Source organism: Hakea prostrata, chromosome 6, assembly GCF_041222555.1.
Source record: "Hakea prostrata isolate BN-2017 chromosome 6, UWA_Hpros_2, whole genome shotgun sequence".
Taxonomy (NCBI): domain Eukaryota; kingdom Viridiplantae; phylum Streptophyta; class Magnoliopsida; order Proteales; family Proteaceae; genus Hakea; species Hakea prostrata.
This window is the reverse complement of record NC_142605.1, coordinates 35,707,262-35,729,364: the sequence shown is the minus strand read 5'-3', so window position 1 is coordinate 35,729,364 and position 22,103 is coordinate 35,707,262. Positions and strand designations below refer to the sequence as shown.

Here is a 22,103-nt window from a genome sequence, read left to right as displayed (position 1 = left end):
TGAGATGGGACCTACAGTGGGTCCCACATTGGCCCACATACATTCGGCCCCCCCAATGTTCAATCCTGGCTCCGCCCCATACGAGTGAGTACATCCACTGATGCATTATCTTGTGTCACCTACCATAATGTTTGGATGTTACAAGTCAAAACCTCTTTTGTATAATTAATTTTGTCTGGTCAATTAAAGACATGAACTTGGAACAAGTTTGAAATTTTGGTGATGATTTTGCTGCAGTGCTGATAAGGACATTCAGGGGAGACTAGGAAAAAGTTGAGTGATTTGTGCTAAACTAGGTGTATTGGGATGTAGGTTGTGAGAGAGTTGTCGAGAATTGTCTTTCTCTGGTTGTCTTTTTATAATGATTAGAATTTTTTTTCACTTTCGTAATTATAAATTTGTTTCCCATCATTGAGTTTATAATTCATTTAAATTTTTCTTCTTGTTGATAGGACTTTGAATTTTAATCTTATCCTACTACAAACTCTGGGTTTGAAAGCGAGAAAATTAAGAGAAGAAATTGATTCCTTCAAAAAAGAAAATAAACACAAAAGTTGCCAAGATAACAATGAAGATATCATAGAAAGTTGTTCCACTCAAATGATGGCTATGACTTAAAATTGTTTCATTTTCAGTGCAAGTGTCATCTATCTCTTTATTATTCAATTAGTTATAGAACTATCATTCAAATGATCCAAAAAAAAAAAAATTTTGACTGAGTTTTCTGCAGGAATTTGAGTTATGGTTTTACCAATTATAATTGCATTCCCGAGACTCTACAGCACCAAGGGCACACCTAACAACAGGGTTAACAAATCCATCTCTCTCTCTCTTCTCTATTTCCTTCTTTTTTTTTCCTTTCTTCTTGGTAAAACACATTCTCTCTCTTCAACTGTGCCAGAAATGTAGTGTTGGGTTTTTTGGTTTTTTGGATAAATAAGTGTAGTTAGTTTGTGTAGGTTGTTATGAAACCCTACATATAAATAATATACATCCAAGTTTAATGCAGAGCTAGCTGTGCTTCATGCAGCATGAATAATTATACATTTAACTTCAAACAAAAAAACAATTGTGGGACATGATTTCGAATGAGACTCCTTATGTCATCCTAGTTTTTGTAGGGATGATGGGGTTCCTTTTTTTTTTTTTTTTTTTTTAAGTAGCATCCAATGCTTTTAATTTTTGTTTAATCTAATTTAATACTAAAATAATGTGCATTATTGATTAAGCAGGCATGCACTTATAAGTTCGAGAAACGAAGGTGATGTAAGATAAGACACCACCGATATATAGCAATTTAAAAAGTGTCTAAATCTTCTCCATTCCGGTGCACGGTGCACTCAACTTTTCGCTCTTATAACTCAGTTGAAACAAGCCGAAAAAAATCCAAATTCATTTAAGAAACATAAGATATGGATACATTTATAAGATTTTGAAGCCATACCAAAGATATTTAACCTGTTAAAGGGGCCATAAATAAGGAAGAAAACATCAAGTTTAGTCTAATTGTGACTTGGGAAAGCTCTTTTAGGTTGAAGGGAATGATAGTTTTATCAACCCATGAAAAGTGAAATAAGAACACAAACAAGCACCGACACATATTCCAATCTTGGCAGAAACACAGATACATTTTGAGGATACCATTATTTAGGGATTTTTATTGATCTTTAAGAAGAAGAAAAGATAATTCTATGCATGGGCAGGTGCATGCATCGAATTAATGCATTATCTTTTGCAGTTGTGCTAGTACAAGGTTTGAAGGGTAAAAATCAAAAACACTTTATGGATAACATGAAGTAGTGATTTGAAAGTAGTTGACAAGATTGGATCCAGTACTTGATTGTCATTCAATTGGTGAGATGAGTCATGAGATGCTAAGTTCCCTTTTGTTGATGGCACTGAAACTGATAAAGAAATGAAGGAAAGGAAAGACCAGAAAGAAGTTAAAATTAATGAACAGCTCTTAAGCAGTGTTAGGGTCTTATAGAAGAAGGAGGTGGAGGTGTTTCACTCTAGAAGGGATTTGAGAAGTGGTGGTGGAAGGAGAGATTATAATTCTTCCGATTGATAGGACTTTGGGTCTCAGACTTATAACATGCAAACTCTGGGTTTAACAAGCATGAAAATTGATGGAAATTTTTTTATAAGACAAAAAAAATGGAGAGACAAGGAAGAAGGGATCACAGTTAGTCAATCCATTTGAGTCTTTGGCCTAAAAAAGAATCCATTTGAGTCCATATTATCCATGTTTCCTTACTCCCCATATTGCATAAAGTATGAATAATTTTGCATTTAGATATTCTTTTTAATGAGAAATAACAATTGCATCATTCTTATAAAATAAAAAAAATAAAACACTTTTTTTCTTTTGATAGGAAAAAGGAAATTGCATTAAATTACGTCAAAAAACACTTACAGATGTTGAAAATAGTTCTTTTACAGTTATCTTGCAAAAGTTGCTGTCGTTTGACATACCCCTCAAAATACATCTAGAGCACTGGGTTTGTGAAAGGTTTGTATCCCGACCTTTTTGTCGTTGTTGCCAACTCTAGTATAATTGGCAGTTCGCGAAGAGTCCATTTTTTTCTTGAAGGCCATGGTAGGATATTTACAATGTTAGGATTGTTTGTCCATATTTCATCCACTTTAAACCCACTATTGTTTGCGCTTTCGATCTCCTATTGCAAACCTCTAAGCATATTCTCCAAGATCCCGTTTTCGTTTCCTCTTCCAAAATTGACGGACGTTAAATGTCCGCCTCTGCACGCTCCAGTGCTCCATCCAACCGCTCCTATTTGCTGATTAAGAATCCTTGCACATAGAATAATATTCTTGTTAGTCTGTGGCATTTTTGTACACCAATTTTCTCTTCTGTTAATATGTTTTGTATTATTAAAGAGAACTGATAAGCTGGTGTTTTTCTCCCTCTCTCTCTGCAGCTTTAAATCTTTTATCCATTTCTGGATGTTCTCTAGCACCATAAACGGATTAGGTGTATTCAAATTAAAAAAATTATTATTCCTCTCTTTCCAAATAAAGTAGTACGAGATTATGAAAGTTGACATAAACCATCTACTTTTTTCCTTTGTTAAAAGTAGACACATCTTTTGGAGTTCACTAAGGAACACATCTAATAATAATATATATTCATTCCATTTTTGACCAGCAAAGAAAGAAGAAAAAAAATGTCCTTCCCCACGTATTACATGCGTTCCAAAGTCATGAAATTCATTTATAAAATACATCAATATTTTTTTAATTTAATCACACTTTTGATGTGACTTGAACATAAATTTCAATATTGTAATATAATGTTATGATACATGGCACACATTTACAAAAAAAAAATGCTGGTAATGAAGACCGTTGAAACTTTTGTTTTCTGCTATTTTGACCATTATCCACTCCCTGCTTATTGGATGACATCTCTACATTTTTTTCTTAGTCACTTTGAGCCATGAAGAAATTTTTACTCCAGGTAAAGAAAAACCCGCTTTTGGATGTCACATTTTAGGGGAAGAGACAACCCTAAAGGCCTAGACTTCATTGTTAGAAAATGTATATCTATGTTTTTCACCAAAGTCTAGAAAATGCATAACGATGTTTTTCACTTTCGTCGGCATAGGTTGATATCCATTGCAATTAACACGGACACAGTAGCATGACCAAAAGCTGTTTGAAACCGTAATTATTTATCTTAATTTCCATTATAGATCGTTTGTTTGCAAGGAAAAAAATGGTAAGAAAGACAACCAGGTGAGAACTACTAATTCTCATGATTGATAAAATAATGTGTCTTTTTCATTTCCCATCCTTTCTTTCCCACAAAATCTCACCTAAAAGTATACAACTTAATTTTGAAAAGAGATGGTAGGTGAGAAAGGAATTTGCTTTTTTATTTTATTATTATTATACACAATTAAATCATGGGAATTGTCTTTCCATTATCTCACACTTTATGGACGACAACATTTTGCTGCGGGGATTTGTTAAAGTGACGGCTCATTTGCGGCGGATGTTCTCCGTCGCTAACTTTGGCCATTTTGGTTTGTATATTTGTGGGCTTAGACTTCGGCCCAGTAATTATAATTGTTGGAGGCATTTGTAACTTAGAAGTGTTTGGGCCTGGGTTTAGGCCCAACATAGTTTTAACATTTCATATGGGCTGTGTGTACAGATCCACTGATACAGACCATAACCGGGCTTATTTATCTATGTATGTAGTTATGTATAAGACACTAGGATTCTAAATCATAAGGCTTTAGGAAACCATGTAATGAAAAAAGTCAACTTAATTATTCTACACATCTGTTTTACCAAAACATAAGGCTTTGATTTGAGCCCGAGACAATGATACACCAAGATGCCAGTGTTTACGGATTTTATGGGCTTAGTTTCAACTATTGAATAAGAAAATCACGGCGCCGTAGTTGGAGTTGGAATCTATTGTCTATGACATTCATACCTTATTTGCTAAATTTGTGAGTTGTAAGGGGTTTTTTTTTTTTAAATGGCTCGGAAGGCCTTGTCCATTACTAGTAGGACTTGTTGGTCGATTTTTATCCTTTGGATTATGGAGCTTTGTGCTGAGGATCCTATGTATTTTTCTAGTGCTTTTCATGAAAAGTAGTTTACCAAAAAAAAACACCGACCCTCAAATGAGCCATTTTTCCTTGATTTTTTTTTTTAAAAATCACCGGTGGAAAGTTCTTTCTATTATTAAGGCACTTAAAATATTATGGCTAGAGTCTTGCGTGACCTTTGAATTTAACATCTATTACGGGTTAAAGAATCTTTAATTCCTAAACATATTCCCATATAACATTCCAATTACAATCGGTTAAAACCATCTTTATCAACACCTTCTCTTTCAAACAATTATTTCAAAATTCAAGCTCTTAAAACATTGACCAATGGTCTCAAAAGAGAAGTTATCCAAATAAAACAGGAGCAAAATTTCCAAACAAACAAATACCAACAGTGCTGAACAATTACCTGATCATTTTGTTCCTAATCAGGACTTCACCCAATTAATCAATAGCATCTATTTCCAACAATGACATGTTCGAGTTCATTTCGTCATCAATGACATTTGGTCAACATTTATGATTTCTAATAAATTAAAATGCAATAACTCATACAGCACATGACATGAATGACCATGAATGCAACTATAGCAATTTATTTTGTAAATATTTATAAATATTAACTAATGTAGCAAAGAATATCACAGTGTAGCTGTCATCTATATCTTGAGCATTCAATTAATTATTTGAATAGAACTACCATCATATGATCCAAATGTTGACTGAAAGCATCAGCCATACAGAATCACCATGACTTAATCATGGTTTCTAGTTGGATTTCACTGTTCATACCATTTCTTATTTGCAGACAAATACAAATTTATTGGTAAAGATTTCCCACCCAACTTTGTCTAGCAAGGTCATGAGATGCAACCTTAGTTCAAATGCAAAATAAATAGGTGTGGCAATTAAAAATTGAGGAAAAGAATCCAATTATACAGGTTTACCAATTGACTTAATATAATGTCTTATTCAGGTACTAACTTTGACACTTGGAGCTTATGGGCACCTCAACAATGGCAACTTTGTTAGGTGTTTTTCTAAAAATATCCTGAAGACCTCTGTATGATTCATGAATTTAAGAACCAGGACCTTTGATGATTTAGGAATTCATGCATAACTTTAGTGAGCTTGTAGTTTTGTTCAACTTCTCAAAGAGGCCAAACCTCTCCACCTCAACATGAACTTTCCAAGAAAATACTTGAAAAAGATTAGAGAGGTTTTTGTATATGGTCCATTCATATTTTCAATTATTGGATGAACATGATAGTGCTCTACTAGACTTTTTAGCCAAAAGACAATAGAAGTAAATGCAATTATAAATCACTAACTTTTGCTTTCTTTGAAGATAAGAGAATCAATCATCTAGCAGGTGAACAACTTATTGTTATTGTTGGGGATAAATAAGGTGAACAACTTTAGTTCTAATGTCAAATTTGTTGTTCCAAAGAAGAAACACAGAAAGGTTTATCAAAGCTACCTGTTTAATTGTGATATTGGGTTTCTTTTGGATGCCAATAGGGATCAAAATGTAGACCAACAGAGGATATTAAAGGTAATCCTCTTGATTCCTTGATCCGGATCCGGATCCGACGGGCCCGAACCGCTCCGTTTTGAAGCCTGTGAAGCTTCTTATAGCCTATGGTTGTCCCCATTGCCACTAGATTCCCATCAGCATAAATCTCATGATTCTTGATCCTCTGCCCCAACACAATTGCTTCTTGAATTCTCACTACATTGAATCTAAATCCTTCCCCTTTCCCAACAATTTCAATCCAATGGTCATCATGGGCTTTATCATTTGGGGCCCAAAAAGACCACAAATGATCTTCATCAAGAACATTCTCAGGACCAAATCCACCATTTTTACCTCCTCTCTGGCTGCTGGCTTTACTGATGCTTCCCTCTGCTAAATTGGTGGAGAAAATGGTGTTGATGGCTTGCCTGAATTCTCTTAATCTCCGGCTGTCTTCATCAGAGATAAGCCCAGTTGAATTGGGGGGAACATTGAGCAAGAGCAGACAGTTTCTTCCAACAGAGTTGTAGTAGATTTCCAGCAGTTCACTTAATGGCTTTGGTTTCTGCGATTTGTGCCAGAACCAACCAGTTCTGATCGAAACATCACATTCAGCTGGAACCCAATCAGTACCTACAGAGTCACCTGTATTCAGATAGCTGCAATTATCATACATCAATTCTTCATTATTATTAGCTTAATTGTTTTTTATTTTCGATTGGAATTCTGGACAGAAACTACTCACCCAACGATGCTTTCATCTCCGATCCTCAATGAGGTACGATTAATGGTTGACCAGCAAGTACTCCCTGCGTATCCCTTTTCATCGCCAACCCATCTCACATCAGGGCCTGCATCTGAGAAGATATTGATGGAGCTCTGCAATTCATTTACCATGGAAAACCAATCTTCAAAATAGTAACTCATATTGGGAGCATTAGGGCCTTTGGCTCCATCGAACCATATCTCCTGAACACTCCCATAGCTGCAAGAATCAAAAGATAAATAAATTGGGTCTCGATTTATTAAATCAGATTAGCTCTCTGGATGAAGAACAGATTTACCCTACCTTCGGAGCAACTCTTGTAACTGGCCTAAGTAGTACTCGTTGTACTGCAATTCTTGCCCATATCTCTTGTCATGGCGATCCCAAGGCGAGAGATACAAACCCACATCAATACCTTTAGAATTTGCAGCATCAACGAGTTCCTGAACCACATCGCCATGGCCGTTCTTCCATGGACTGTTCTTGACAGAATGCTCTGTGTATTGAGAAGGCCACAAGCAGAACCCATCATGATGCTTGGTGGTGAGAATAACCAGAGAAATTCCAGCACTCGAAGCGACATCGACCCATTGATGTGCGTTAAGCCCTTTTGGGTTGAACAGAGAGGGACTCTCTTTACCAGTTCCCCATTCTGAATCGGTGAAAGTGTTCATCCCAAAATGAAGAAACATGATGAGCTCTCTCTGCTGCCATTTCAATTGGGCTGAAGAGGGAATTGGGAGAATAGGCAACGGTGGTGGTCTTGTTACTGATTTTGTTTCAGACATTACCAGCTCAAAGAACTGAACTGATACAATCAGGAACAGAGCAAAACAGAACTTGCCCATGCCCATACTACTCTGACTCTGCTTTCTATTGATTAAGCATTTCTGTTTGGTTGTCGGTGAGATTTGAGAATTGGGTTACGAAGAGAAAGAAGATGATGAAAACATAATGGGACGGAAAGGAGTGAGGTGGGGCGGAATCTTTTAAAGAAAGTGATGCCAAACCATTTTTATTTTGTTGAAACAGAAATAAATTTGGAATCTGAACTAATATTATAACCACCGGCTCCTAACTTCCATTATTTTTTTCACAATTTTCAGTAATGAATCGGATATGATCAAGCGAACCTTTGGTAAATCTTGAATATTGAAATTAAGTAGTAAATTCTGTAAAATAATAAATTCTTTATTCTCATTAGATAAACCATTGTCACGGGGTTGGCTATAGTGGAACCAGACAAAAAATATTGAAAGCCCCATGACGTGACATGATGAGGTTATGTTTTCCAAGTAAATAATAAAGGAACCTCCACACGTGAATTTTTCAGATACGAAAAGGTTGAAGAAGAAAAATCAAAAAGGTTCTATTCATGAAAATGACTATACTATCCTTGAGCATTACTAGAATCTCATGTTCATGGTTCGGAATCCTGATCACATTTTGGTATTGGTCAGGGTCGATTTTGATACCTGAATTTAGCCAATGAATTGCACTTAAATCGCATCAGAATCTACCAACTCATATTGGATCTTTCTTTTTTCTCTCTTGGTAGAAAGCCCATTCATTCATAAACAAAACGAGCTACAGCCAAACAATCTGCCTAAGAGAGAGGATTCAAGGAGTGAAGTTGGGGATAGAATATCTTGTTCATGAGAAATAATGCCCTCTTGACTAGCGAGTCCACTCAGACGTTACTTTCCCTGTAAATGTGTTACTTTCTCTCTTGGTAGAAAGCCCATTCACTCATAAACAAAACGAGCTACAGCCAAACAATTTTTCTAAGAGAGAGGATTCAAGGAGTGAAGTTGGGGGTAGAATATCTTGCTCATGAGAAATAAGGCCCTCTTGACTAGCGAGTCTACTCAGGCGTTACTTTCCCTGTAAATGTATTACTTTCTCTCTTGGTAGAAAGCCCATTCATTCATAAACAAAATGAGCTACAGCCAAACAATCTGCCTAAGAGAGAGGATTCAAGGAGTGAAGTTGGGGGTAGAATATCTTGCTCATGAGAAATAAGGCCCTCTTGACTAGCGAGTCCACTCAGGTGTTACTTTCCCTGTAAATGTGTTACTTTCTCGCTTGGTAGAAAGCCCATTCATTCATAAACAAAATGAGCTATAGTCAAACAATCTGCCTAAGAGAGAGGATTCAAGGAGTGAAGTTGGGGGTAGAATATCTTGCTCATGAGAAATAAGGCCCTCTTGACTAGCAAGTCCACTCAGACGTTACTTTCCCTATAAATGTGTTAGGCTTTACATTCAATGAACTGGTCCAAAGGTATATAGTATATAGCATATACCATCCCTCAATGCTATCATACTAAAGCCTTAGGACACATTTGGTAACATTTTTGGGAAACGTTTTTGGCGTTCTTCTATTCAATGGGAACGGAAGAAGGGGTTAAAAGCATTTATTAAAACGGTTCGTTCTTTTGTTCTTTAAATAAGAACCAATCAGAAAAGTGGTCTGAAGAACATATTTTACAAAACATCATAAAGATGTTTTTACCAAAGAGCATAAACAAAAATGATTCAATTGGTCCCGATTGAAACCTTAGAATGAGCTTATCAAACACCAATTTATTCTAATAGCGTTCTAAAAAATTTTTCAGAACGGATTTATCAAACGCTCATTTATCTAAGGCAAAAACGATATTTTAACATAAAAACATTTAAAAAATAATTTTGCATATAAATTAGTCTCAAAACATTACTAAACACATACTTAGCTTCCAATATAGATTGTATGTGCCCTGATCTTGAAAGAAGGAGAAGACATTTACCTATTGACTTTCTTAAGATGAACCCCACAATCCATCAAATGATTAACTAATTTGAAACATCAAATCTTAGACAAAAAAATGGGATGCATTTTGCATAAGATAATTAAGATTTTATTTGCATAAATAAATAAATTTTAAAATTTCATATACTTAGAGAGAATGGGCAAATTAGAGAAAGAAACGAAACCATAAAAAAGGGAATTTTTATCTACTTAAATAATGATTCTACCAAAAAGAATCTACTTAAATAATGAAGACTTAAAAGTTAGAGATTGGAAATTCAAATTTTATGTTAATTGGTAGAGATCTATGTTGTTCTTTTCATACCTCTTCACCTCACATAATAGGAGTCCGGATCATCGACCCCGACGGAGAGCACAAAAACCAATGGGGCCCAATAAAATGACCTCTGTCTGGGTAAAGATCCAGAGAATGAAAAACCTAGGGCAATTATGAATATACATTTAGAAAACCAGATTTTTTTAAAGAAAAGTGAAGATAATTGTGGGAATGGATAAAGTCTAAAAGAAAATAAAAAATGCACAAAAATATAAGATATTACTTCTAAAACTCGGGCCAATGGACAAAAGCATAACTCAACTCGTTCGTGGACTCATGTTGAAGAGAGAGAATCTATTAACCTTGAGTCCTTGACACTTGGGAACGACCCAATGGTCTCAGACAATGAACCCATAGGTTCTTGGTTCGGAAACCTGCAACTTAAATCTGAGTTGCAGATCTCATGATCGGATAGGATAGCGATGGATACAATCGAACCATGGTCCCTTGCTGTACTCATCATCCAAATGCCTCAAGCACTCCCACACCAAACTGCAAGCTTTTGGTCCACTTCCCATCCCAAGCTGCCACAGCTTGTGCTTTCTCTTCACCTTCCCCTTCGCTTCCATGTACGCCAGCTCGTACCACGTCGCCGCCGACGACTGGTTCCCAAACCGGTGAAACGTCATCATCGCCGCCTCCATTTCTCTCTCTCCTAGCTTCAACCCTTTTCCTATCTCCCTTATAACCGCCATTCCAGACGTGGGCACACAATAATGCTCTATTGCAGACTTGAAATCCGGCACATATACCTCCTCTGATGGATCGATGAATCTATTCCACAGAACTGAAAACCCATGTCGAAGCTTCTCTGATAAAGGCAGTATAGATGAACCCAGAACCCAAGCATTCGACCGGAGTGAATCACCGGCGACCTCCAGCAAGTCTCGTTTCAGAGAAAACCCTGTTATGCCTTCGGAATCCTCCTCACGTATTGCAGACATGTAAGCTTTATCTTCGAAGGCTCTCTGGGTTCTCACTGATTTTAATAGCTTGTATTTGGATCGACACTTGGCCTCTTTCTTGTTTGTAAGCAATATTGCAGCACTGCCTGCAGGAGATATGGTTAAAGAAGGCAGAAATGAAACACAGAGAGAAAAGAATCGAAGAAGAAAACAGGGCTTAATCTCAGCCTACTATACCCAAGCGGAAGAGGCAGTTGAGGAGCAATTTGGAACGGTCATTGCCTGCATACCATCCCGTGGAGACAATCTCGGTACTGAGAACTATGGCAGTGGAATTCTTGTGAATCTTTAGAAGATTGCTAGCTAAGTCAACACCTATAGTGCTGGCACTGCAACCCATTCCAGAGAGATTGAAGCTCTTAATGTCAGCTCTCATGGCGTACCTGTTGATCACAATGGAAGACAGAGAGGGGAGGGGCAGAAGCCGCTGCAGTTCACAATGAGGATGTCAATATCGTGTGGTGAGACGTTGGTTTTAGAGAGAAGATCGTCCATAACAGCAAACAAAACCATCTGGGCTTCGTTAATGGATTCACTGTGATGGGTTCTTGGTGGAATGAAGTGAAGTGAAGGTGGGAGATAGGTTTCTTCTCCTTGTCCAGAAGCAGCAATGATCTTACCCATAAAAGTGACGCTCTCTTTGTTAAAGCATTCAAACATGGAAACATGCTCTATGAAGGTAGAAACAGGGACCCTATAGAAACTTGGTGGTCTGAAGCATGAGAAGTCGACCAGGTAGGTTCCAGGAGGTTTGGTAAAGAAGCGCTCGAAAGTGATGGACGCAAATAAACAAGACAAGGGAAGAAGGTGGAATATGAGTTTCCAGTTGTACACTAACAAACAAGCTTCCATGAAGATTACAACCAAGAAACTAGTAAATCTAACGGAACTGATAAGAAGAGATCGAACATGCTGTGTGTAACGACTATGGAGAAGATGGTCCAAGGAAGAGTGAGTCTGGAGAATCTGGGTGAGCTCTGTACAAGCTTCCATGAGCAAAGAGAAGAGGTTGCCGATATGGGTTACCCTGTGGATGCACTGAGCGCTTTTATCAGGAGAATGCAGGGGAGCTAAGCTGCAAGCCTGCACCTGTTGTCTCTTGACTCTTGGTATTAAGCTACAGGTAGTGGAGTGTTATCCATAGTGTCCAATCTAGTGTGAGAAGAGGGTAGAAACGCGGAAATTTTGGAATTTGAACAGTTTCAAGTAAACTCCTGCTCAATAAATGGGGGGCCGAACATGTTTACCGAGAAACACGACCGTCAGATTGAGACTTCGACCAGATATCAATTCAACAGTCTTTTTTTTTTCTTTGGAGAATAGTGCTGCACATAAGCAAAATGCATCATAAGTGGACTCCTGCTCCATAAATGCATGCAGTTCCGTAGCTGATTTATGTCCTCAGTACAAAGAGGAGCTGCTCATCACTACATGCTCATTGGAAATTGCTTGGATGCTGCACATTAAATGCGTAATATTGTGTTATTATCGAGATCGAAACTAGGATCAAGATTTCGATCTTGACAGTTCATTTCACAAAAGTTATTTTCTACACTTGTGTGCAAAACAAACGATTTACATCGAAATTTAGATTTAGACCGTCTCAACCGTATTCTGTGACAGTACTGCACATTAATTACATAACACCCAAGCAAAACCCTAGAGTCCCACTCACATGAACCTGCTCGTTAGTCACTGCACAGCAGTCTAGCATTGAAAGAAGGCTTTAATGTATCAAGGAGGACGATCTACCACTACCAGGCAGACTGCAGTCAGACTCTTAATTCTGCACTTCCTAGACTTTGAAAACTAATCGAAACAGAGTGGTTGGTTAATGGATGAATGCTACGTTAATGTCATTCAACTGATATCTTTTTCAGGTAGTAGTCATTTAACAGATTTTGGGTGCATATACAGAGGTTGGGGCCCCAACATCACCGAGGGCCACAAGGTACTAGTGATGTGTTCTACATTTTAAATTTTTTTATTTTTCACTTCTAGACATCCATGCATTTTGTGGTTATAAAACCATTAGAAGAGCACAGAGGAAAAATGATCCACACTCATATATCTGGATCAAAACCAAAAGAGGATACGTGAAAAAAAATTTCAAACCAGGTTTTCCCATTAAATTGTATATGTTATATCAATCCTATACATCAACCCCTAAAAACAGTTTAGACTTAAAACCTATCAAAATTCTAAAATTTGAAGTAACTTTTCCAGATCACCAACCTTATACCAACTTAAAAAACTTCTAAAAATTTGTAGAGACCCTAGTAATTGCTGTTCAGAGCAATAAAGAAGCGAAAGACTAGAGAGACAGAGCATGCAGAACATTTCAAGTTTTCCTTCCATAGACCACCACCACCACCTTACATGCATCCACTGCAGCCCACTGATCTGCAAGTCCCTGATTAAGAAGCCGGGCAAAAATCCAAGCCACCTGTTTTCTGTCAAATGGTAAAAATGTACCCTCATTTTACAGCATGAATATTGTTCCCTAGACCGCTTATTGGTATAACAAACTTGTACAGTACATTTAACTTTAGGTACAAAAACCCATTAATGGATAACATGTTCAAATCAAAACAGAAGTACATCCTCTAGATATTAGACTTTGCTGACCGTAAATTTATCGTTACTTGCTTCCCAAATTGTGGTGCCATCACATGCGCAGAGCTTTTTATAGTTTTCACCAACTCCGGCACTTCTAGCTATCACCGCAGCTGCAATGCCTGGATCTGATTTATCTTCAGTTTCATACACCACCACAGATCGACCAATTACATCAGAAACTATAAGCATCTGTTTAACGCCAGTGAAGAAGGCTTCACCAGTATCTTGAGCATCTAATGTTCCCAGGTCACCCAGAGGCTAAACAAAACAAGTTCACTTGATTAGGAAACAACTCCATAATACTATTACCAACAGATAGTAAATAATATTAAACAATTGGACAATGACAACAAGAATAACTGGAATTGCAAGATGACGTAGAAAGCGAAGAAGAAACTATCCCATCTTTTTCAGAATAAGTTGCATAACGATGTATCTTAAGTAACAATGCATGCTTCCTTAACGATCTCTGCTAAACTTGGGGAAAGAATAGGCATATCAAACAAGTATTCAATCACGAGAGTATGTTATCACATGAGCCCAGACTGCAGTTGATTGTATCCTACTATGCAAACCACACCGCATTCCAGGTTTAAATCCCCACATCCACTTCTGATTATCCAAAGAAACCCAAGACAGCCGTTCCAAATGGGGTGGTCTTTCTTTCCATTGTCTACATTATTTTTTTCCATTGTCTACATTATTTTGTGACATCCTTCCTTAGCTAGATTAATTCCGACATAATACTCTGAACACCGTGAACTTTCTTTTATGTCCTATGTCCAGGAACTATGATTCCTACCTTAAATTTTAATTTTGGGTTCAATTTTGACAAATACTGTTCACAACTACTAACAGTGGCTTCACATAGAACTAAAGAAGCCAAAAACAACACCTCAGAAATTCATACCTTTTCTGTTGTAACTTGATTTGCTGGATTGTATACTTTCCCAGTACTTGCGGCTCCTCTTGTTAGATCTCCAAACTCATTTATGGACAAAGCATGTTTCCCAGGTGTCAGACCGCTAAAATTTGCCTCAATTCTCGCCAATTCCATGCTCACCTGAGCCACACGTAGGACACCAAAAATTTTGGGACCTTTAAACTCCGCAACAGCCGCTGAAATTAAAAAATCTGCAGAAATTTGAGATTCAACTATCAGAAGGAAATTGTAGTGGTAAGACAGTTTCCAAAGATGTCATAGGCAGAATCAAAGAGCATTCACCTGCTATATTTTCAGTTGGATATAAAACTACAGAGATTCTAATGACGCACATAAATGCTGACCCAGGGTCCCTTTTGATGCACACATACACTAGAAAAGTATCGGAGCATCATATTCAAATTTTCATTGACCTAAAATTTTAAAATATTTGCACCTAGAGTGTGTCTCATCCAAATGCTTCTGAAATCGAAGTAAACCAAGGAAAGGGAATTTTTTCCCCAGCAATAACGTGCTCGACCTGCTTGATGAAGAACTTAATGAAATGGCAGCAGAGTTGGATTGACGGATGCCAATGTAGTTGGATGTTATTGAATGAAAAAGATGTACCATGGTAAAGGTCGGGAAAAAGGAAGATGGTGGAGTTCTGCGTGCAAGATTGCTCTCTTCAACACACCTATATTAGTTTACCAAAGGAATTCCATAGAACTTCCCAGCGAGTCAAAAAGCAAAATAAGAAAATTACAATACATGGCTACTAGTCTACAGTCTAGTTCACCAAGTCTAGCGTGATCGTATTTCTACAGGTATCATCAAACCTACTATGCTAACCGCTAACGATCCAAGTGATACAAGCAATATAGAGGTATAATTATACTAACTATAACATATTACAATAACCTGAAGTAATATCTAACAAATAAATGAATAATGATCACTTGCCAACAAATAAATAAAGCAAAACTTAAAAACAATCAATATGTTCAAATCTAGTTCCATTTAGATTCCATACATGGCAAAAATAAGAGATTCAAGCAACAAAAACAACAAAAAAACTCAGCCTCATCCCAACTAATGGGGTCACCAATCACCAGATGGATTCTTGCAAGACAGAGTAGGGAAACTGACCGAGAGTAAAAGGAATGAAGAAACACAGAATGAGAAGTGAGAAGTGAGAATGAGAAATCAGAGTAAGAGGCAGGAGCACCCAGGAAATCAGGAATATCTCAGACAAATGAATTTATTCAAGCAAAAGAAACATTTTCAAACATACTTCACCCTTAGTGGGCAAAAATAGTAGCTAATAGATTTTGCACTAACTAAAAGGACCATACTGATAGGTCATACTAGCGGAGAGCTTAACCAGGCAGCATAAATAATTGATACTAGCTAAATGTTTGATTAGATGGTGGAACTTAAAATGAGAAAAATTGAAGATAATTGCTAACAAATTAGCAAAACATGTAATTTTAAATCCACAACACTCCTAGATAGGTTTACTAGCATAGCATGGATGACTGCAAAAAACAATAGCAGCAATAGTGGCTTGAACTCTGATAGCATGTGTACTGCTTTATTATCAAAAAAAATCAGCGAAACATGGAAAATGGGGCTTCAAATCGAGATATAGAAAATTACTGTCATGAAGAATGTGGCTACAGAAGTTTTAGGCAAGTCAAAAGGAAGACAACATTCAATTAGGGAGAACTTGGTGGCGGGATGATGAAATTCGGGCAGCTGTTAAGATTAAGAAATTATGTCTTAAAACTTAACAACAAAATAAGTATGAGGAGGATTCACGGTATAAATTTGCTAAAACCGAAGTCAAGAAGATACTTTCTAAAACAAAGTTAAGAGGGAAAGCAATAACTAAGAATAATGAGGACCTTTATAACAATTTGAACAGAAAGGATGAAGAAAAGGTTGCCTGTAAACTATCTAAAATAAGGGAAAAGAATAATAAAGATTTCAAACCACATTAGATAGAATAAACATGAAGAGGAAAAAGTATTAATATGCATTCAAGATGTTACAGAGAGTTGGAAAATCTATTTCTGCAACTCCCAAAATGAAAACAATATGATAATAATATTTCACAATGTTGCAATGACTATCAATCAGATAATAATATTTCCCAATGTTGCAATGACTATCAATCAACCACCAACATTAGATACATATGAAAAATTAGGATGATATAGTTTTAGGTTGGAAAGGATCCAACTAAGAGCCAGTAGCCAAGACTTGAGATAAATTGGTAAGCTCAGGAAGGTCAAAACTAGGGTTAGGATTTGATGATAAAGTAAGATTATTTTGATGTATGGGTCATTTTCCATTGATGGTAGATTATTGCTGAAATTGGAATATCAGAAGACTAGCAAGTAAATGAGAAAGAAACCTTGGTTTTCTAATGGTCAGAATGAGATGCAACTTTGATCACCTAGGGCTGTGAGGGTGATCAGTCAAAATATGGTAGCACTTAACAGTTGGATTTTTCTACAAAGGTTTTACGGTTAGTGGGCAATTTCCAAAGATCGAGGAAAAGCCAGAGGATTAGAAAAAGAAAATTTGGGGTTGGGGATGATACAACTTAGTCACTGAAAATCTCAACAAGCAACAATGGTTGAAGAGGTTCTTGGGAGGAAGAAATGAGAAGAGAATAAATCAGGTGTGGGATGTCAATCCTGTATGCTCAACAACACCAAGAATTCGTTGAAAAGAAGTCACATTCTTCATTCAGATCATCTTTAATTGATGGAGAAATATTATGTATATATAAACCTTCTAAAACTCCTAATTAAGGATTCCTAATCGCTCTAAGGACTCAAAATAGCCCTAAATGCAACATCATAGAGCATGGTGGCCACCCTGCATTAATTTGGAATTGTCGTGCAAAACTGTCTACTGATTGTAAATACCCTCGTTACCATAGTCTTCAACATTGACCAACGACAACAGACTATAGATTTTGCATGAAAACATAAACAAGTTACAGAAAGTGCCAAATGGGAAAAAGGAAAGAAAAAAAAAATAGCCCCAAAATTTCGATCTGTGCACATGAACAGTTTTAGGGGAATACAGAGCACATGACTACTGACAAATTGAAATATAATCAGTATGACAAATTAATGCATTCTGAAAAAGAACAGATAGGAACAATACAGGAAGCAGTAAAAAAGAAAAAGGGAGGCAAGGGTCATGGAAAACCAACCTTCTGGAATGCCCTGGCCAATTAACCGAGCTTTCCGGCCCGTCTGCTCCAGAGCATCGAGCATGGTCTTCACAGGTGAAGAACCAATTACCCTGACAACTTGGTTGCTCAGGTCGGCCTCAACTCCTTTAACCCCTGAAACCACGAAAATTCGGTCAATGAGAGGGGGCGCAGAGCAAGGAAGAAAAGCAAGAATAACGAAAACCATCATTTTGCATTCCATCATGTATCTTGTGAACTTCATCCAATCACACTAACCATTGACAGCCATCAACTTGTTCTTGACAGCATTCACACAGCCATCGCACGTCATGTCCACCATGAACTCGGTCTGCGAAACAAACCAAAATCCAACTTCACAAATATATCGGAATCCGCCATAAAATTACAAATTCAGTAAAATTTCCTGAAGTAATCAAACTCACCATCAGCTCTGGTAAATTTCCCTCGCTCTACAAATCGAAATCAAAAAAAGTAATTAATCAATTAATCAAAGATGATAAAAATGAAAAATGAAATCTAATAATCGAATCAAGAAACCTGCGTAGGTAGTGGCTGGTCCGACGTTGGAGAGTCCATTCGAACGGCGGAATGGAGAGGACTGAGGTTTCTTACAAGACTCAAACCCGAACGGCCGGAGCTGAGGACGGAAGTGGATAAGAACGGAAGATTTGGTGATCTTGGGGTATAAGTACGAGACGGGTCGCTGGACGAAGACGATGCAGCAGCAACTGCGACCGCAGCGGGAAGAACTGTGGTTAGCGCCCTGAGAAATGCCATGGCTCTTTCTCAATTCCCTTAATAATAATTGACGCACGAGAGAATGTCACATGTATTAGGCCCCCAAAACAGGAAATTGAGGTGTAAGGTGTAGAATTCATAAAGGGGAAAAAAAACACAACAAAACTCAAAGAAGAGTCCAGAATGTTGGATCGCTTCAATGGTAGGATTTAATATTAATTTCCACCCACAAAAAAAATTGTTTAATTAACGGTCTTGGATTTCTCAAATTTTTTAATTTATAAGAAAATAAAGGTAATACTCTTAAATTTTTTTCTTTATTAAAATTTTCCAATCAGAACCACATTAATAATATAGTTAGAAATCTGGAGGGATGACTCAATTGACGAGTCCGGATCAGTTGAAGAGTGGGCTCGGACAGTTTTACCACCATAAATACATGGGACCTAGGCAGGGGTTGGGTGAGAATTTTTTATTTATTTGTTTTTTTTATTTTATTTGTGGGTCCTACAAGATTTGTGGTGGTAAAGCCGTCAAGGAGCACGTAGGAGGTCTAATAATTAAAATCATAGTGCATAGATTACAATGACTTTTTGCAATGCATGGAACCAATGCGTTGATTAAATAAATTTGTATTGTCAACATACTACTATTATGATGATGCTAAATATTTTAGGAATTAGTTGGACTTTGCCTCTCTGTTTGACTTAATTGAATTAATAAATAGATAATTCGAAACAATTTCATCAAATTTGGGTTACGTCACCCACTTTTTGGTCCTGCTTCACCCATCCAAGGAAATATTTGGCTAGAAGATGGTTCACAAATATTTTGAGGCTCTCTCCTTAGGGCCAACTTACCAATTGAATTCAAAATGTCAAAGATGGAAGCTTAAAATCCTTTACGGAGAGTAATGCAAAAGTCGAAGATAGCCGCTAAGGTGGAATAAGGAATTTACCAAAAAAGAAGAAGAAAAAGAAAAAGGAAACGGATGATATAGTCTATTGCCTTGTCGATTCAAAATTTTGCGGCATTTCATTTTGAACTTCATGAAGCTCATCATAAGAAGCTGATATAGAAGCCTAGAAGGTGAGTATCTTTCTTCATTTTTTCCCCTGTTTGGGCGCCCCCCCCGGGGGGCCCCCCCGGGCCCCCCAAAAAGGGGGGCCCCCCCCCAAAAAAAAAAAAAAAAAAAAAAAAAAAAAAAAAAACACCCCCCCCCCCCCCCCCCCCCCCCCCCCGGGGGGGGGGGGGGGGGGGGCGGGGGGGGCGGCGCTTGCTTTTGTGCTTGGCTGTGTGGGTGGGGGGGGGGGGGGGGGGGGGGGGGGGGGAAGAGAAAAACAATAAGGATGCCATAGGGGGGGGGGGGGGGGGGAGGGGGGGGGCCCCGGGGGAAAAAGGGGGATGTCTTCATTTGCCTTTTATCCTTTTAATTTTAATTGTAGTTGACATTTGTTATTGCTTTGGATGCACCGGGTGTACAGAGGAAGTTTGTTCCTTTAAAATTGGAGCAACCTCTTATGTATTTGGTTTGTTTATCAGGTTCAGTGAAAATATAAGCAAAGACCCAGGTTCTGTTGATATATTTCCAGCTTCACAAATTCCACAGAATATACAACATATTCCTCGTATGGTATAACAGAGGAGTCGATGGGGGTTGTAGATAACTCGAGAGAAAAGGGATTTAGGATAATTACTGACCCCAGTACTCTATCCTCTGTACTGCAGTGGACATTGGATGATGAGGTAGCTCTCATGTTGTAGGCTTGCTATGGCATTTTCTTCAATTTTTCATTCTATTTCTTTTGTGTCTGTTGAATGCAATCTTACGAAGTGCAGAATGTGCAAAGATGGTTCCAGAGGACTGCTATTATATTCTATTTATTTGTGAAGTTTCTTATCTTTTCACAATTTTCTTGCATAACTGATCTGATTTTTAACTACTAGAATATTGTTGCAAGCCTTGGCGATGCATGGACATCATTGTATAGTAATAGAAATAGATCAATTTTGAATCTTTAGTGCTTTTAATTTCATTGTAATCACCTATAAAAGTGCACTAAGCTTATATGAAAACTTCCAGGTTAGGAAGCAGTCATACATCAAAGGAAATTCTGTTCCACGAGCAAATTTTGATGTCCTTAGATAACCTTATAGCATCTCACCATGAACTTGCACAGGTTGTCCTTCTATGCTTATACCAAACCCCGAGGAAGGTTCCAAACCCCCCAACCTACCCAGGGGGAGGCGAGAAGGTCTGCATGCAGCGGAACGTCCGGGCGTGGTGCTTGTTGGCCAGCTCCTGTTGGCTCTTGTTGCTTCTGCTGTTTTTACGTTCTTCTCCATGAAATGCTGTTATTTGAAGTGGTGGCAATAAAAAACAAAATTAAAAAAGAAAAAGAAAAAAGAGAACCATGATCATAACCTGTCTGATATCATGCCTGTTACTTAATGCAGGATCCCAAAGGACATGGGTTGTAATCTGGTTTGAATCCTTCTTGTATGGTGTACTGTTTTAATGAAGAGTAGAAGTTACCCAAAATTTTGGCTTTAGGATTACTGCAGAAGTTTTAAGGGATACAATTATCATTTTTGAATTAGAGAGAGATTCAGCAAAAAGCACTGCTCTGTCAACTAATTGTGAGTTTTGAACATCTGCCTGATGTTTTCAAATCAGAGTTAGACTGATTACTGATAATTGCAGTTACACTTGAAATCTGCATTTGAAAGAAAACTTATGCTATAAATTGGTTAGAGCACATATAGTAATGCTTATGTTCTTTTTTTTTTGGGGTTTTTTGGGGGGGGGGGAAAAAAAAAAGGATTTTGTGGGGGGGGAGGAGGGGGGTGTGTGGGGGGGGGGGGAAGGGGGGGGGCGGCAAAAAAAAAAAACCGGGGGGGAAAAATTTTGGTGAGGGGGGAGGAGGGGGGGGGGGGGGGGAAAAAAAAAGCGGTTCATTTTTTTAGGTGGGGGGGGGGGGGAGGAAGGGGGGGGGGGGGGGGGGGGGAGGGGGGAAGTGGATGATTAGAGAAGAGGGAAAAAAAAAAAAAAAGAGGAAAGTATGCTTTTGGGATGGAACTTTTGATGGTATCAACTATCAAAGATACGATCAAGTTGACACTTAGAATCCTTTTGCTCATGCAGGAAATTCTTTTAGCTAAAGTTAATTCTAGTTGGTTGGCCACCTAACATGTTGTACATGGTCAAGGAAAGATACACCTTTTATAGATTCATTTCTTTAGCTATTTTTTAGTTGTTTTTCTTATAATATAAAATTCAGGGAATGAGTCACATTTCCAGTTCTATTACATTGGTTGTGAATGTATTGTTATTTGTTAGTGAATTTTGTATTTGATGCTGTAAGCCATTGATTTTCTTTTTATTATTATTTTATTTGTTTATTTATTATTATTTGTGTGTGTGTGTGGAATGAATGCAGATAATGGGGCATAAATCTTATGCTGAATTTGTAACCCATTCCAACATGGCCTCATCATCAGAAGTTGCCATGTCTTTTTTGCTTGATTTGAGCAAGATCGTCAAGCCCAAGGCTGATGAGGTATCCTGTCTTGATATGTATAGTTGAAAGCAGTGAATTTTGTTGGTACCTTCTTCCGGTTGATCATTA

The 22,103-nt window shown here is 37.7% G+C and overlaps 2 protein-coding genes and 1 pseudogene across 3 annotated transcripts; all 3 read right to left on the bottom strand.

The window, feature by feature from the left end:
- Positions 1-5,439: 5,439 nt before the first annotated feature.
- On the bottom strand, positions 5,440-7,874 carry LOC149013687 (alpha-L-fucosidase 1-like). The gene is made up of 3 exons (XM_089160165.1): positions 7,172-7,874; positions 6,848-7,087; positions 5,440-6,761 (listed from the first exon to the last, which is right to left on the bottom strand). The coding sequence occupies exons 1-3, from the start codon at positions 7,720-7,722 to the stop codon at positions 6,071-6,073; spliced, it is 1,482 nt and encodes a 493-aa protein (XP_089016291.1). The 5' UTR covers positions 7,723-7,874; the 3' UTR covers positions 5,440-6,070.
- Positions 7,875-10,241: 2,367 nt separating this feature from the next.
- Positions 10,242-12,119, bottom strand: LOC149013686 (3-ketoacyl-CoA synthase 5-like; annotated as a pseudogene). The gene is made up of 2 exons (XR_016174085.1): positions 11,138-12,119; positions 10,242-11,046 (listed from the first exon to the last, which is right to left on the bottom strand). The product of XR_016174085.1 is annotated as a 3-ketoacyl-CoA synthase 5-like (transcript).
- Positions 12,120-13,059: 940 nt separating this feature from the next.
- Positions 13,060-18,627, bottom strand: CCS (copper chaperone for SOD1). The gene is made up of 6 exons (XM_089159725.1): positions 18,274-18,627; positions 18,159-18,185; positions 17,992-18,064; positions 17,734-17,868; positions 14,490-14,713; positions 13,060-13,837 (listed from the first exon to the last, which is right to left on the bottom strand). Exons 1-6 carry the CDS (start codon positions 18,511-18,513, stop codon positions 13,574-13,576), a joined length of 963 nt encoding a protein of 320 aa, XP_089015851.1. The 5' UTR covers positions 18,514-18,627; the 3' UTR covers positions 13,060-13,573.
- Between the last annotated feature and the right edge of the window lie 3,476 nt (positions 18,628-22,103).

Excerpts from the sequence above, each read along its gene's own strand:
- LOC149013687 (XM_089160165.1), bottom strand. The coding sequence starts at position 7,722 with ATGGGCATGGGCAAGTTCTGTTTTGCTCTGTTCCTGATTGTATCAGTT. Across the intron at positions 7,088-7,171 it reads TTACAAGAGTTGCTCCGAAG|CTATGGGAGTGTTCAGGAGA; the intron begins GTAGGGTAAATC and ends TGATTCTTGCAG. Across the intron at positions 6,762-6,847 it reads GGAGATGAAAGCATCGTTGG|CTATCTGAATACAGGTGACT; the intron begins GTGAGTAGTTTC and ends TGATAATTGCAG.
- CCS (XM_089159725.1), bottom strand. The coding sequence starts at position 18,513 with ATGGCATTTCTCAGGGCGCTAACCACAGTTCTTCCCGCTGCGGTCGCA. Across the intron at positions 18,065-18,158 it reads GAAATTTACCAGAGCTGATG|ACCGAGTTCATGGTGGACAT; the intron begins GTGAGTTTGATT and ends TTTGTTTCGCAG. Across the intron at positions 17,869-17,991 it reads CAAGTTGATGGCTGTCAATG|GGGTTAAAGGAGTTGAGGCC; the intron begins GTTAGTGTGATT and ends TCGTGGTTTCAG.